The sequence below is a fragment of the Tachyglossus aculeatus genome, chromosome 13, assembly GCF_015852505.1.
Source record: "Tachyglossus aculeatus isolate mTacAcu1 chromosome 13, mTacAcu1.pri, whole genome shotgun sequence".
In the NCBI taxonomy this organism is placed as follows: Eukaryota; Metazoa; Chordata; class Mammalia; order Monotremata; family Tachyglossidae; genus Tachyglossus; species Tachyglossus aculeatus.
The window spans coordinates 12,108,946-12,125,687 of NC_052078.1; the positions used below are offsets into that span (position 1 = coordinate 12,108,946).

The 16,742-nt window shown below is 43.0% G+C and overlaps 1 protein-coding gene across 1 annotated transcript in view; it reads right to left on the bottom strand.

Moving 5' to 3' along the window:
* Nucleotides 1-16,296, bottom strand: part of PITRM1 (pitrilysin metallopeptidase 1) — a 29,536-nt gene extending 13,240 nt beyond the window's left edge. The window contains exons 1-14 of the mRNA XM_038755707.1: nt 16,176-16,296; nt 10,702-10,804; nt 10,334-10,440; nt 8,837-8,988; nt 8,541-8,655; nt 8,366-8,462; nt 7,306-7,466; nt 6,191-6,317; nt 5,783-5,871; nt 4,598-4,726; nt 2,697-2,810; nt 2,367-2,463; nt 1,602-1,736; nt 79-217 (exon numbers count right to left, since the gene is read on the bottom strand). Coding sequence (XP_038611635.1) covers nt 79-217; nt 1,602-1,736; nt 2,367-2,463; nt 2,697-2,810; nt 4,598-4,726; nt 5,783-5,871; nt 6,191-6,317; nt 7,306-7,466; nt 8,366-8,462; nt 8,541-8,655; nt 8,837-8,988; nt 10,334-10,440; nt 10,702-10,804; nt 16,176-16,222 — 1,612 coding nt within the window. The 5' untranslated portion in view covers nt 16,223-16,296. The remainder of the gene's footprint in view (nt 1-78; nt 218-1,601; nt 1,737-2,366; nt 2,464-2,696; nt 2,811-4,597; nt 4,727-5,782; nt 5,872-6,190; nt 6,318-7,305; nt 7,467-8,365; nt 8,463-8,540; nt 8,656-8,836; nt 8,989-10,333; nt 10,441-10,701; nt 10,805-16,175) is intronic.
* Between the last annotated feature and the right edge of the window lie 446 nt (nt 16,297-16,742).

The following is a 16,742-nucleotide window of genomic DNA, read 5'->3' on the forward strand; positions in this document are numbered from 1 at the left end:
TTAGATGAAAAACGGAAACGCTCTTTGGCAGCAGTGCATCAGGTAACAGGCTAGCTGAGTTTATATGAAAGCTCTAACCTTTTTCAAAGATGTGCTCCTTCTCAGTGGCAGAAAGAGAATCAACCTTTTGTTTGAGTTTATCCATTTCTATTTTCATCTGCTTGTCATAGTAAGTTTCATCAGGACTCATAGACAAAGTCAACCTATGAGGATTGTTCTGTAGAAAAAATAGCCATCAAAACTGATCAAGATTAACTCAGCTGGGATTTATTTTATTCTTTTGCAACAGCAACCCAAGGAAAACACACAACAGTTCTTACAGACCAGGATTCCCTGGCCAAACAGGGATGGATAAACAGAATATTGGAGGCAAAGGCTAATCCTATTTCTTCATTTTATTTTGTAAGTGAAGGCTTAGTCTCTGAAAGTTTAATAATACCGAGCCCGAATACAGACCCATGTGTGACAGGGTCTGTATCAGATCTGATCATCCATGTGCTTAGAAAAGTGTTGGCACATGGTGTTTAATAAATGATTCTATCATTATTATTACTACTAGGAATCAAAAAATTTCACTGTGTACTGAGCCTTCTTAAATATCATTAGGAGCAACTAAAGTATTCCATGAAACATTTCCATCAACTCTCTTTCTTACAAAGTTCAGATTCCTACAGATGGGAGTTGGTTTATCTGAAACTTGAAGCAAAACAGATTCTAGTTATTTTAGAAGGGAAACCTGTTATAGTGGTGTTTATTAAAATTAGTTTTATCTAGTCAATTCCTTCAGTGCTGCAGGTTTTCAACTATAAGGTGCTTTTTCATCTAAAGAAATGATTAAATATGCCCATTTCTAATTTCACCTATCTCCCCCAACTAAAATCTCAACCACAAATTGAGATAAATCAAAAATATCTCAACCACAAATTCTTACTTTTCAAAAATAAGCCCTAAAACTCAAAGTCCGAGACAAGTCACCCACACTACATTTCGGGGCCAATCTTCACCCTGAGACCGCTACTGCAGTGGGACTCTAGCTCTTCAGAACTTTCCACGATGTCCCGTATCTCAGAACATGGGGCAGAAAGGCTAATTGAAAAGACTAATTGAAAAGACTTGTTTCTACAGTTTCTGCCTTATAATTTCAAAAACTTTGCTACACCCACTCGACGTAGCTGGGCATACCACATGACTCTGGCACAACAGGAATCTGACAAACACAAACTTTAATTCAGCACCTTCCAACACATTAAAGTCTTCTGAGTCTATTCATAATTATTCATTTCCATATTATATTAAAAGGAACGTTTCATTGACATTGATCCAGTGCTTAGCGTAGTGTCTGGCACATTATATTCGATAAGCACCATCATTACTTTATAAAAGAAATAACTGAAGGTGATAAAAGTGATCTTTAGCTAATTGTACTTATACTTTTAAAAGTACAATCTTAAAGGGAATCATGATGTTTAAAAGTATCATTCTTTGCTCTAATATCTATCGATCCATTTGATGAAAAGACTATTCTAACAAAATCCAAGTTTCTTCTTTTGAAGTTTTTTCAAGGGAAGGCAAAGGCTTATATTTAAACACAATGTTCTTACCTTAAAATATTGCTGGACCTTTTCTTGGAGAAAATGTGGATTCTCCTTAAGACACTGCCTGAATCGAGCTGTTTGATTTTCTAATTTCAAAAGCTCCACGGGATCTCCTTCATGGTTCCAGCAGGAGGCTATATACTGCCAACAAATAATTCCCACAAATCGTTAGGCAAATTCCTAAACTCTAGAGAGTATCAAAAGAACTGTGATTTGTCTAAAAATATTCTTTATTTTGGTCAGCGTTCCTGGGGTCATTACAAGGTAGCCTGTGGAGTTATTTTTAGGCTGCATTCAAGAGAAAACACTGTCAATTAAAACTGGCCTGAGCAAATCTGTTTTGCCTAATTTATGCCCTAACAAATTCCTATAACTCTGGCTTTAAAAGTATTTTCAGAAAATGTGACACTAACAAATCAGCGTCACCACATCTTCTGCCATAAAACACATAACCTACGTATACTATTTCTCTTATGTTAGAGGAATAGACTCAGCTCTTGAAGAAGAAAATACAAAATGAACAAATACAAGGTGTCTCAACTATGCCTTTACGTAAGCACTTTCACATAATGTTATATAGCAACTATAAAAACGAAAACTACTTAAGTTTACAGATAATTGCCAATATGCATGTGTTTTTTTTAGCAGAATAGACACCTGAGCTCAAAACCTCTTGCCGACATGCTTAGTGATAATTTTCTGGTGTCAAGAACTACCAAATACACATTTCTCAACCCTGAGACTTTCATCACTAAATGAAAAAGCACTTACTGAAGTAAGGGCAAGCCCAAAACTGGTAGACTGGTGTTTCATTTGGATTTCAATTTTGTGAAGTAGAGCTTCAATTCTTTCATCCTCAAATCCTTTCCTTAAAAATAAAATCACATTCACATCAGCCAAAGTAAACAACTCACTGAAAGATCACTGTCACCAAAAGTGATTTCCAATGAAACAACACAGACTGATGATAAAAAAAATTTCAAGAAACAAAGACAGAGATGCAGGAGAAACTGCTTTTAATGTTTAATTTTTTTCCTCAGAGTAATAGGCAATATAGCAAAAAGGAAAATTCTCATTCATTTCTAAATTCCAGTCACTTACTCGATAACCTCATCAATCGTCTTGGCAATGATGTGTTTGATAGCTTCCGTATCTTTTTCAGCTATTCCCTGAAGGCCCACGCTGAAGTAGGCTTCCCGAGTACAGCCATTGTACCTACAAAAAAAGACATTGTTTTATAAGCTCCTACAAGTAAGGCTATGTATTCATTTACTGAAAGCACAAATAAAGGCCATCTAGAAAAAGAACCAGATTATAACCACCACAAACTCTGTATTCATAAATAGTAGCACTTTGTTACGCAAATCTTAAAAGTATGCAGTTTTCTGGCATATCTAACTAAGGAAACAAAACTAAAGCTCGATAGAAAATTACACCTAACCCAAGAGGGTGACAGTTTTGATAAACAAATGGAAATTTTTCTCCACTGATGTCTTACTTGATTATAAAGACCATTATAACACTGGCCCTGAGAGGCACGTTTTGTGTGTGACTTGGAAGAACATCTGAAAACCAAGTATATAAATGTCTGCCACCAAGTGATAAATTTTTCCCACATTTTCCAGTTATCCAAAATTCAGTTCAATTACTTCAATTAGTCTTGATCCCAAATAACATCCCGTTTTGCCAGAACGTGTGTTTTTATTGCAGGTTCTGGCGACCATCTTATTAGGGTAGTATTAAAAAGCATCCATCTAACACCATGAGCTTGCTTGGATCCAAGCAGAATGGCCTAGTGGATAGAACACAGGCCTGTGGTCAGGAAGTCCTGGGTTCTAATCCTGGCTCCACCACTTGTCTGCTGTGTGACCTTGAGTAAGTCACTTAACTTCTCTGGGTCTCAGTTATCTTAGTAACCACAGCCTCCACATGGACTATGCCCAACCTGATCAGACTGAACCTACCCCAGCACTTAGTACCGTGCCTGGCACTTGGGTGTTTAGCAAATACCACAGAAAGAAAAATACAGGACGCGGTGTTGTCGGATGAAACGGCTTGTGCATATGTTGGTGGCATTGGACGCTGACAGTTCAATACTGTGAGTTTTCCTTAACCAGAAGTTTTGCAAAAACACAACCGCTGTGTTTGAGGAGAACCTGGTGGGGCTTAACTGGCTTTCTTTTCCGGGAGAAAAATGGGGTTGCAATTATTTCTAAAGATCCATGAAAATATTATCAAGCTATTTTTCGTAGAAGACATCGTTACCACAGATGATTTATTTAAAATAATACAGCATTGATGTGTTTGGTTTTCCAAAATTTCTGAGCAGACATCGGACATTTCTCACCCACCAACATCCACCTTGTCTAAGGATGAAAGAAGTTGGGCCTGGGTAGAGATCCAGTAATGAGTAAAGGCAAGGTCTCTTTCTGCCCTCCTGACTCTCCTCCCCAGAGTTTCTCTAGGTTGGCTCTCCACATCTCTAATCCCGAGTAGCTTCTGTTGCCTCCATGTCTCTTGTCCTCTTTTCCCTCTTCTCTCCCTCCTCCCTTTCCCCTCTCCCTCTTCTTTCGTTTCCTCTAATCAGGTCAAGCATAGTCCCTGTCCTGCACGGGGCTCACAGTCTAAGTAATTTTAGTAATCTCAGTAATCTTAGCCTCCATTTTACAGATGAGGAAACTGAGGCACAGAAGTCAAATGACTTGCCCAAGGTCACCCAACAGGCAAACAGTGGACCTAGGACTAGAACCCAGGTCCTCTTTCTTAAAGGCCTGCAATTTTCCCACTAGGTCAACCTCTCATCTCCCTTCTCTTTTTCCTCTCTCAGACCAGAGGATGAGATTTAAAAGTCAGTTCACATGCTGGAAAGAGTGGCAGCTATTTCTCAGAAGATGGCATATTATTTTCTCCAACTTATGAAAACACAAAAGCTGCTAGACTATGTGTATTTGTTCACTACTGAATTGACAAGTTGACGCAGTATTTACTGGGGAAATGCTTACCCAACATCTGGAGAAAAGTCTGTGCCAAGTCCAGATTCAATTAAGGCTTTATAAAAAGGAGAATTGGGTCCCCCAATCAGAAGTGATGACAAAAGGCTCAATGTGAAGGCTTCAAATGTATCTGTAATACTACATAAAGGTAATTAATGTCAGGAGTTCAAAATGAGTGATAAAAAATACCCAGTTGACGTATGATTTCTTATCTGGCAAGTCTCTAGTACAGTTCAGATTAGCCCCTTCCCAACCTTCTCCCCATCCTCCAATCAAGAACACACACTACCAAGCGAAAGATCACGAGTCAGTGGCTACACTGACCTGAAAAAACATCTTAAGCAATTGATAATCCAAAATGATGTGATATACCTGAAGTCACATACTTTTCAAGCAAGCCTCTCAGGTTTCTACATCCTCAGAGGTTGAAAGTATATTAAAGCATCCACTTTCTCATTGCACTAGGCTATAGTAGATCATCCTTTTCCTTCTCTCAACACTCCCTTAGGTAATGTTTTGTGCTGACTGAAAAAAAATGTACCAATATCACAGATGAAATAATTTCCTATTTGGTTCACCAACACTAATAAATGTTTATAATTCTTCCTCCCAATCATTTCAGGCAGAATAAAAATTCAATTATCCAGATCAAGATCAGACATACATGATACGTGGATATTCTGGATACTTTTTCTTATCCAACCTGGGTGAGATTTGTGCTACCTGAACTTTTCATAGAATAGGCAAACTAAAAACCTCACCCATTTTACAATTCCAAACAGAACTTTTTATAGTAAAAATATCCCAATCCAGATGTACAGCACTTTGTCAGCCAAACAGACAAAATTCAATTTAGTTGCACTGCAATGACCTCACCATCCTGCAAGATCATGACCTTCGAGGAAGTTCTGGGGGATACTATCTTCCAAGTAAGGCCACTTTCAAGATAAGGTGAAATTAGGCAATTTTAGCCTGAATGGATATACCCACCATCTGAGACGCCAAACTGGTTTAAATACATTGCATTCTGGATGAGTATATTTTGACTATTTTAGAAATGCATGCGGAATAAATTAACACACACCAATGTTTTCAAGGAGGTTTTGTGAGCAAACACTTAGTAACGTTTCTGGATTTAACATGGATAAATTAAATGGTTTTTCTATAAAGATTTACTCCTTTTAAATCACTTACTCCGGCAAGAGGAAACTGACACTGACAGTTGTTTGCTTGTTGGGATCTGCAGCAAATGAGTCCGGACCGCATGTTACATGATGTGTCCTCTGTCAAATACAACAATATTAGCCAGATACTTTTATATTTATATTATTATTTTATAGGTAGAAACCCAACATCTATAAATATAAGGTAGCTTGACAGATGCCACCCAGCTTCTCAAACTATACTACTTAGGATGGTGCTCTGCACATGGTAAGTGCTCAGAAAATACCATGGATTGATTTTTTGTGGGGGTGAGGCTGGAAGGCACTGGAAATAAGTGGAAAATTTTTTTAAGTACGTCATAATTTTTATGATGGTTGATCTCGAGCTCAGTAAACCTAAATTGCATTGAAATTTAAGTTGATTTCTTTAAATACTTACTGGTTTATCCCACAACTTCTGAACTGGCACTGCAGTATTAGGTTCAATTCTTTGAAATTTACTCAGTGCTTCTTCATGGATTTGTTTCAGATGTTGTTCCAACTGAAGATTGCCATAAGTGAAGAATCTGAATTTCAAAATGGACAGTTTATACTTTCAGATTGACTATAAAAAAAGACCTAGTGGTTTTTGTTTTTTGGTCTTTTCCCCAGAGTATTGTTAAAGCTCTCAAATATTTTGGTTTTGGGACAGGAAGTTGCCTTATGTGTAGAGTTCAGTTAAGAATCTTCTGCTCGTTTATTATAATGATAATGGGAATGCAATGTACCTACAATATAGAGGAACACACACATCCCAGAATAGGGGCTAGAAGAAAAGGACTGAAAGTCTTGTATGTTAACAAAAATTATGCAGTAACAAAATTGTATCAAAGGTTTGATATCCTACTACGCATTTCATTCACTACAGTGCCCTGCATGCAATAAGCGCTCAACAAATACGATTGAAGGACACTGCTCTGCATATGCCATGTTTAGAACTGTGCATCTAATCTGGAACAGTGTTTAGGGAAAAGAAATATAGTCCACAGTACACTAACCCTAAAAGCCACTACCACTGAACTACATTCAATCCCCTACCCTGATCACTTCAAATATTTTGTTAAGCGCTTACTATATGACAGGTTCTGCACTAAGCCTTGGGGTAGATATAAGATAATCAGGTCAGACACAGACCCCCATCCCTCATCTGGTTCACACTTTACATAGGAGAGAGAAGAGGTATTGAATCCCCAAATTACAGATGAGGAAACTGAGACACAGAGAATTTAAGTGACTCGCCCATGATCACGGTCACACGTCCTCTTACTTCCAGACACATGATTTTTCCATTAAGCCACACAATCAGTTGATCAAAAACAATTAAGGATAAGAGCTGGAAAGATAGCAGGGATGAATATGCATGAAGATCCTTATTTAAACATCAACTTCATGAACAGACACCTCATTGCTATAAAGAACCTTAACAGATACATGAGTGACTTTAGGACTTGGCAGATAAATACACTGATAACCACCTCCAGAGTAATCCACAATGAAAACACTGGGGCATATTACCTAGCATTACTTGGGTGATAATGAATGGCATGAAACTGTTTAAGTTGCTCCCAGGTAAGATCGGGGATGTTTAATGGATCACCTCCAGAGATCACTGAATAAGTGTGGTCAGGAAGCAGTTTGTTTTGAAGGTGCTGGGAAAATATTCTCTCATTGTCGGTCTTTAAATGAAGAAATACAAACAGTTACACGACAGTCAAATCAACAGACCAATTACATTCTGGAATATACAAGTTGTAGCACGGACGCCAAAAGAGACTAAAATAGGCATTCATTTACAGATAGATAACTGGATATTCTTGCAGTACTTTCCAACAGCTGCACAGCCAAATTACGTGAACTTTCAGTGGGTTTTACTCTGCATGTTTTGTCAGGTGAGAAGGTGTCACCCTCCCCTATGTTGAGCATGTTTTTTTTGGGTACGAGAGAGGATCAAAAGCAATGTTTAGAGTGGGCTTCCTTCTTTGAACTTGCTTGGAAGCACTGAATTCAAGATTTCGCTATTACCGATGTCCCTACATGTGCAGTGATGGGGACAGTTTCCTCTTGTTCACTGCGTTCCCATTTTTGCACACATGACACCTTACTAACGGAAATTTACATAGTTTGGAGGGTGCAGTCAAGGGTAGCACATATATGGATATCTGCGAGAAGAGTCAGGTTGACAGGCAAGATGATCTGAGGACAATCAACTATGAAAAGTGGAGGGGACATAGCAATCGAACATATATAGAGGAGCACTGGTTTTAGTACAAATTGAGATTTTACTTTGGAATATAAGTTAACATATCTTAATAATTAGACTAACAGTGCTTTAATGGAACAGCTTTGTGAAATTGCCATTAGCATTAGAAAAATCCACCTTTTGGCTTTAGTGAGGAGAATCATGTAGCATTCTGATTAGTAATAATTTGGCACTTATTAAAGAAATACATTCTCTGCCTAGAATGAAAGAACGAGAGAAATTAATGATTTTTCCGATCGGAATCAAAGAATGTTGTATTTTAAGAGCTCAGAACGGCTAAACGCTTCAATATGTATCAAAAGCAAATGAACTTACAAATGCTCCCTTCATTTCATTGAAAACGACTCCTTTAAAGACCAGTGGTGATTGAGGATCAGTTGGATTCTCATGTTCCAGTCTCCAACCTTCTTGCCTAAATGTGAAGATAAACGATTAAAAGGAGACTCTGACTTTATCGGTACCATTTTTAAGATACTAAAATATTACCTACCAGAAATCTAGTTCCCGCAAGCATGGAAAGAAGGCTGCATCCAGATACACGGACAGAAGATTCTGAAAATCCTTCGGATTTTGGGTTGAAAATGGATACAGTGTATAATCGCTAGCTGGGTACAGATAAAAATCAAAAATCTGGTGAGCTGGCTGATTCCTAAGAAGATTTCTCTCATAAGAATATTTTTTTCTTTAACATAAACCAGTCGAAGTGGTTTTAAATCAACTTAAATGTGGCAAAAATTTTGCATTTTCCAACCTACAAGTTCATATATACGTTTATCCGGTACTCACCCGTGAACGCATTCATAAAAGTGGACAATGACCTGTTTAACATGTTGAAGAAAGGATCTCTGCACGGATACTTCTCAGAGCCGCAAAGAACAGTGTGTTCAAGAATATGTGGGACGCCGGTACTATCCTTTGGGGTAGTACGAAACTGTACGCTAAAAACAGTAAAACGAAGAGTTACAAAAAAGGAGAGGCCAAGCCACTCCTAGGCTTGTCATATCATTATAATTAAACACTCCGAGAAGTTTCTACCACTGAAATATTTTCCTATGTAACTGATTATCTCAGCCGAGTACAAAAATCATCAATCGTATTTATTGAGCGCTTACTGGGTGCAGAGCACTGTACTAAGCGCTCGGGAAGTACAAGTTGGCAACATATAGAGACAGTCCCTACCCAACAGTGGGCTCACAGTCTAAAAGGAAAATTTTGGAGAATGTGGGCATTCTCATGAACGCATTACTCAAAAGACATCACACTTTGGCAACATCTACAGAAGCATCCACGTAATTAATTCTTCGTCAGGAGTTGACATACTCGCAAGAGGACGGCACAAAGGGTGGCTACTGACGTTGGTAAAAAAAATTCCTACCCCAATAACATCATTTACTTTACGTAACCAGTCGATCGTTGGTATTTATTGAGTGCTTACTGTTGGCATTGTGCTACGCGCTTGGAAGAGCAGGTTCCCTGCTCACGAACTTATGGACGGTAAAGTGGGGAACCCAGGAGGGGACACATACTTGCTGAGTACGTCACCAGATGGACTCCTGGGCCCTCTATCATTCCAGAGCCATCGCATTCCCCTCCCAAGTCTCGGCAAACGTGGGTGCCGTTTCCGAGCTGCGGGGCTCGAGCGGAAGGAGACTGGCGTTACAGCGGTATCAGACAGGGGACAGACCAGCTGAAAACCAGACTGGCGCGCAACAGATCGCCCCGTGGTACACCAACCCCTCGCTGCCTGGCACTCTGGTTGCTCCTGATTCCTCTCTTGTCTTCTCCCACCTTGGTCCTGTGACAAAAAGACGGCGGGCCAGACAGCAGAGGGGATCTGGAATTCAGTGGCTAAAGCACATCCAGAGGACGCGCTGCTAAACTTCAACACAGCTCTCCGGAGCTTCTTGGACTGACGGTAGCAGAAGCAAACCTTGCCGATGCCTGAAGAAGGATATACCTTCCCTTTGATGGGCACTCATTTCTCCTATAATGCAGGTATTATATTCCTGGGAAGCCCCACGGTCAGGAAAACGCGTTCCAGTACCGCACCCGATCGAAACGTGTTCCGTCCAGTCAGGCATGCTCCGTCGGAAGAATGCTCCCAATTCCCCAGCACCGTTCTAGTCAAAACTCACAGTGAAAACACGCGCTATGGAAGAACTGACTGTGCAGAGGGCGGCGAGATTTAAAACTCGGGGAATCGTTTTTCAATGAAAGTTTTTAAAATCACATAAATTCTTACTCATCTACAGTTAATATTATAGCTAATTTTATTACGTTTACCTGAATAAATTATTTGCATCTTCTCTTGCCACATGTAAGTACTCGGCTCCTGTGCTGTCGTGACTGAGCTTTACTGCCGTTAGGAAGAGCTCGGGAATAGGTGTCACCTGCATTAACAAAATAAACCATAACCAACATCTACAATACGGACGTGACATTTAAGATGAATAATGATTTTTACAAGTTAAAACTGAATACAGCAAGCAAGATGACTAGCTGTAAATCACTGAGAAATTCTTTCAAGGCTGAAAAACAGATTTTCAATGGCAAGACAAAAAGACCGCCCCAAAATAAGGCTCCCCTAAAGGGCACATTCTTCATAAAAGCCAAGATTACTACACACAAAACCCAATTACATAAAAGGATACCTGGTTTATGGTGAACCCATGGATCTTCTCTCCCACTTTGTACCGCAGAGCTTTCTCACAAGCCGTATTACTCCTCCGCCTCCACGACTTATAATTTAGCGACCTGCAGTTAATCAACAGAAATTAAGGACACCTGGATTGTCTGAACGGTGATGTCAATTTGAAAGAGAAGAGACCTTTAAACCTTGCTGCTATCCTATCAGCGTGAATTCTCATATACAGACCAGTGTGGTGACCCAGCTCTTATGTATGAACCTGTAATTTTATTTATTTAAATTGATGTCTGTTTACTTGTATTGATGTCTGCGTCCCCCCTCTAGACACTGAACTCGTTGTGGGCAGGGATTCTCTCTTTATTACTGTATTGTACTTTCCCAAGTGCTTAATACAGTGCTCTGCACACAGTAAGCGCTCAACAGACTGAACAAATAGTTACTAAAGGATTCAGGGGGGATTTAGCAGAGTTTTGGGGGAAAGATGGAAGATTAAATTGAGAATTATCACCGGGAGGGCTCTGAACTGGGGTGGAGGGGGACTCGCTCAAAGAACCTAGACTCCGAGTTGGTTTAAGTTCAGCCCCGAGGACCACTTTGGACTGCTTAAGGAGTAGAAAAGAGGCAAGAGTCTGGACGAGCCACTTCACCACAAACAGGCTGTTTTCCAACTGGAAAGATGACAGTAGCCCCATCCGAACTATAACACTAGACAGGCCAAGCCGGTGATTGTACTCAGGGGAGGCGGCGTGACCGGCGCACCTGAGGTCTTTTACCGATCACCACGGCCTGCGAGGAGGGCACGTGACTGTGCGTCCTGCCGCAAAATCGCTATAATTGATTCCTCCGCGTAGGTTCTTGGTCCTCAAGCTTCAGGACTGGGCTCATCCACCGACCTCGACTACAGCCTCCCCCATCGTCAGTGAGAGGATGGGTGCAGAGTCACAGGCCGGGACGAGACCTGACGCGACCGCCCGATCCAGAAACTCCCCTGCAAGGTGGGTGTCCGGGTGAAAATGATCTCATTCTCCAGTTCAGCTCAAGGGGTTACTTAAGAGATTCTGCGGGAGTACACCCGCTCCGACGGCAGGAAGAGGAAGCCTAATAAAAGTTGGAGGTGGCATTTCACCCATCGGAGCACACTAGTGCGTAGCTCCTACGTAACTGTTGGTTTTTATTATCACCTCTCTGCTTCCAACTACTGTATGCTTGGCTATGCATCTGCCAGTCCCATTTGACTACACTCTTTGAGGACAATCGTGATTTAACTTCTGTTGCATGTCCCCGACCCTGGATTTATCCATTTTTACGGTCAGTAGAGAAGCACGCTTTCCAAAACCAAAGTTTAGAGGGCGATTAGCAGATCTAGGAGACAGACCTGGTGGATCTTTTGGATCCTGCTCCACCACTTGTCTGTTGGGCGATACTGGACAATTCACTTAACTCTCTGGGCCTCAGTCAGGGGACTGACACTGGGACTGTGTCCAACCCAACGAGCTCAGATCTGCCCAGCACTTAGAAGAGCACTTACTACACAGTATGCTCCTAATAAATACAGTTTTTACTAGTTTCTCATCTGCTCTCCCTCTCCCTTGGACTGTGCGCCCCATCAATCGATTAATCGATGGTATTTATTGACTGCTTACTATACGGAGCGCTCTGTACTAGGAGTCTGGGGGAATACGATACAATAGAGTTAGCAGGCATGTTCCCTGCCCACAGCGAGCTTAGTCTAGAGCAGGAAACTATAGTTTATAATATATAATTTAAGGATATGTACGTGTGGGACAGAGTCTGAGTTAACCGCTCTTTCTACCTCCATGCTTAGCCAAGTACTGAGCTCACGGTAAGCTTTTCATTCATTCATTCATCCAATCGTATTTATTGAGGGCTTACTGTGTGGGGAGCACTGTACTAAGTGCTTGGGAAGTACAAGTTGGCAACATATAGAGATGGTCCCTACCCAATCAATCAATCAATTGTATTTACTGAGCGCTTACTGTGTGGGGAGCAATGTACTAAGCGCTTGGGAAGTACAAGTTGGCAACATATAGAGACGGTCCCTACCCAACAGTGGGCTCACAGTCTTGAAGGGGGAGACGGAGAACAAAATGTATTAACAAAATCATTTCCTCTTCTCCTACTCCCTTCGGCATCAACCTGACACTTAGATTTGCTCTCTTATTTCACCCTTTCCTCAGCCCCACGGCACTTATGAAAATAGCCGTAATTCATATTAATGCCTTTCTCTCCCTCTAGACCGTAAGTTCACTGTGGGGAGGGAACATGTCTACCAACTCTGTTATAATGTATTCTCCCAAGTGCTTAGGACGGTGCTCTGCACAAAGTAAGCGTTAAATAATGATGACGGACGGATTAGCAAATGGCATGATAATTATTGGGAAAATGGGTGGTTTGCAACTATCACCACTGTGCCCATTCACTGAGTGTCCTTCATCTCAGCCCCAAACCACCAGGGAAGGAGTGGAGAATAGGGTAAAAGGCAGGGGATGGGACACGGGCATTCATTCAATCGGTTTTATTGACTGCTTACTGTGTGCAGAGCACTGTACTGAGCGCTTGGAAAGTAAAACAACTGTGTGACTTTGGGCAAGTCACTTAACTTCTCTGTGCCACAGTTCCCTCATCGGTTAAATGGGGATGAAGACTGTGAGCCCCATGTGGGACAACCTGATCACCTCGTAACCTCCCTGGCGCTTAGAACAGTGCACATAGTAAGCGCTTAATAAATGCCATCATCATTATTATTATTATTATTAAAACACAGCAATAGAGACAACCCCTGCCCACAATGGGCTCACAGTCTAGAGGATGGGGTAGGGGAAGGGGAAGAGCAGGGGATGGGGCAGGGGATGGGTTTGGCCCTGGGCTGAAGATGAGCGTTTCCCCACTGGTCAGTGCAGGAGGAAAGGCGGCCTCCCAAGGCACCGACGGGCACCGCTTAGAACAGTGCTTGGCACATAATAAGCGTTTAAAATTTATCATCATCATCAACGAAGTCATTTCCCAGTCACGGTCACGGCCTCAGGGAGGGAGATCGGGCCCGGAGCCCTCCAGTCTGCCCCAATCAATCGATCGATAATAATAATAATAAATAATGATGGTTTTTGTTAAACGCTTACTATGTGCAAAGCACTGTTCTAAGCGCTGGGGCCTATACAAGTTGATCAGGTTGTCCCACGTGGGGCTCCCAGTCTTAATCCCCATTTTACAGCTAACAGGCACAGAGAAGTCAAGTGACTCGCCTAATGTCACACAGCTGACAAGTGGTGGAGGCAGGATTAGAACCCATGACCTCTAACTCCCGAGCCCTTGCCATTAAGCCACGTTGCTTCTCAATAATAATGGTATTTGTTAATAATGGTAATAATAACGGTATTTGTTCAGTGCTTAATACGTGCCGACCACTGTTCTAAAAGCTGAGGGAGATACAAGGTGATCAGCTGTCCCACGTGGGGCTCTCAGCCTTCATCCCCATTTTCCAGATGAGGGAACTGAGGCCCAGAGAAGTCAAGTGACCTGCCCAAAGTCACACAGCTGGGATCGATCAATCATCAATCGACGGGACTGATTGGGCACGGCCCCTGTGCAGCAGCCTGGAGCAGATGCGGGGGGGAGGGTCCAAAAGAAGAAAAAGCAGCAGCAGCGTGGCTTGGCGGGAAAAGCCCAGGCTTGGGAGTCAGAGGTCGTGGGTTCTAATCCCGGCTCTGCCGCCTGTCAGACGTGTGACTTTGGGGAAGTCACTTCACTTCTCCGGGCCTCAGTTCCCTCATCTGGAAAACGGGGATGAAGCCTGTGAGCCCCCCATGGGACAACCTGATTGCCTTGCATCCCCCACAGCGCTTAGAACAGTTCTTTGCACATAGTAAGCTCTTAATAAATGCCATCATCATCATTATTATTATTATTATTATTATTGTTAAATTGGACGGGATAATAAAAGCTTGCTTGGGAAAACGATCCTCTGAATAATTCTTTACTCCCCCACGCGACTCCGGTGTTTTGGCTGGCATCAATAATGCTTATCAAATCGCATTCTTATTATCGTTATTAATCTCCCCCTTCTAATAATGATAATAATAATGATGGCATTTGTTAAGTGCTTCCTATGTGCAAAGCACTGTTCTAAGCGGTGGGGGGCTATGACATGATCAGGTTGTCCCACGTGGGGCTCACAGCCAATCCCCATTTTCCAGATGAGGTAACAGGCTCAGAGAATAATAATAATAATAATAATGGCGGCATTTATTAAGCACTTACTACGTGCAAAGCACTGTTCTAAGCGCTGGGGAGGTAACAAGGTGATCAGGTTGTCCCACGGGGAGTTCACAGTCTTAACCCCTATTTTACAGATGAGGGAACTGAGGCCCAGAGAAGTGATGTGACTTGCCCAAAGTCACACAGCTGACAATTGGCGGAGCCGGGGCTTGAACCCATGACCTCCGACTCCAAAGCCCGGGCTCTTTCCACTGAGCAAGTGACTTGCCTAAGGTCACACGGCAGACACGTGGTGGAGTCGGGATTCGAACCCATGACCTCTGACTCCAAAACCCGGGCTCTTTCCACTGAGACACGCTGCTTCTCGACTGTGACTTCTAGACTGCGAGCCCACTGTTGGGTAGGGGACTGTCTCTATATGTTGCCATCTTGTACTTCCCAAGTGCTTAGTACAGTGCTCTGCACACAGTAAGCGCTCAATATATAAGATTGATTGATTGATTGTTGGGTAGGGACCGTATCTCTCTGTTAACAATAATAATAATAATAATGATGGCATTTATTAAGCGCTTACTATGTGCAAAGCACTGTTCTAAGCGCTGGGGAGGTCACAAGGTGATCAGGTTGTCCCACGGGGGGGCTCACAGTCTTCATCCCCACTTTACAGAGGAGGTCATTGAGGCACAGAGAAGCGAAGTGACTTGCCCAAAGTCCCACAGCTGACAATTGGCGGAGCCGGGATTGGAACCCATGACCGCTGACTCCAAAGTCCGTGCTCTTTCCACAGAGCCTTGTCCTTCCCAAGCGCCTAGTCCAGTGCTCTGCACACAGCAAACGCTCAATAAATACGACTGAATGAATGAAGGAGAAGCAGCGTGGCTCAGCGGAAAGAGCACCGGCTTTGGAGTCGGAGGTCATGGGTTCAAATCCCGGCCCCGCCAACTGTCAGCTGCGTGACTTTGGGCAAGCCACTTCACTTCTCTGGGCCTCAGTTCCCTCATCTGGGAATTGGGGGTGAAGACTGGGAGCTCCCCGCGGGACAACCTGATCACCTTGTAACCTCCCCAGTGCTTAGAACAGTGCTTGGCACATAGTAAGCGCTTAATAAATGCCGTTATTATTATTATTATTATTATGAATGAATGGATGCAAGGGGCAGGCATGGGGGCAGCCCCCGGGCCCGTGACCTCTGACCTCTCCCTCCCTCCCTCCGTGCCTCCCCCCCGGCCCTTGGCCTCTCACCGGCCGAGGTTGATCAGGCTGCCCGCCGCCCCGCTGCGGCTCCACATGGCGGCTCCCGAGGGCACCAAGGTGGCACCAAGATGGCACCAGGAGGGCACCGATTTGGCACCAGGGTGGCACCAAGATGGCGGAACCGGCCCCGCCGCCGGGCCTGGGACTGTGGTTCAGGCTCGGAGTCGGGGTAGGCCGCGGGGAGGCCAAACTCCGCCCACCCCGCTCCATCCGCGACGCCCATTGGCCTCGCCCGCCAGCTACGCCCGCTCTGATTGGCTCCCGCCCGACCGGTCCCCCCGCGGAGGAGGAGCCCCCCTTTCCTCCTCCTCAAACGCCCGCCCACCTCAGGGTGGGCCGAATCACGATATGATATTTATAATAATAATAGTAATAATAATAATAATAATAATAATAATGGAATTTGTTGATTGCTTACTACGTGCCAAGCACTCTTCTAAGCTCTGGGGGGGATCCAAGGTGATCAGGTTGTCCCACGTGGAGCTCACAGTCCTCATCCCCATTTTCCAGATGAGGTACCTGAGGCAAAGAGAATAATAATAATAATAATAATGG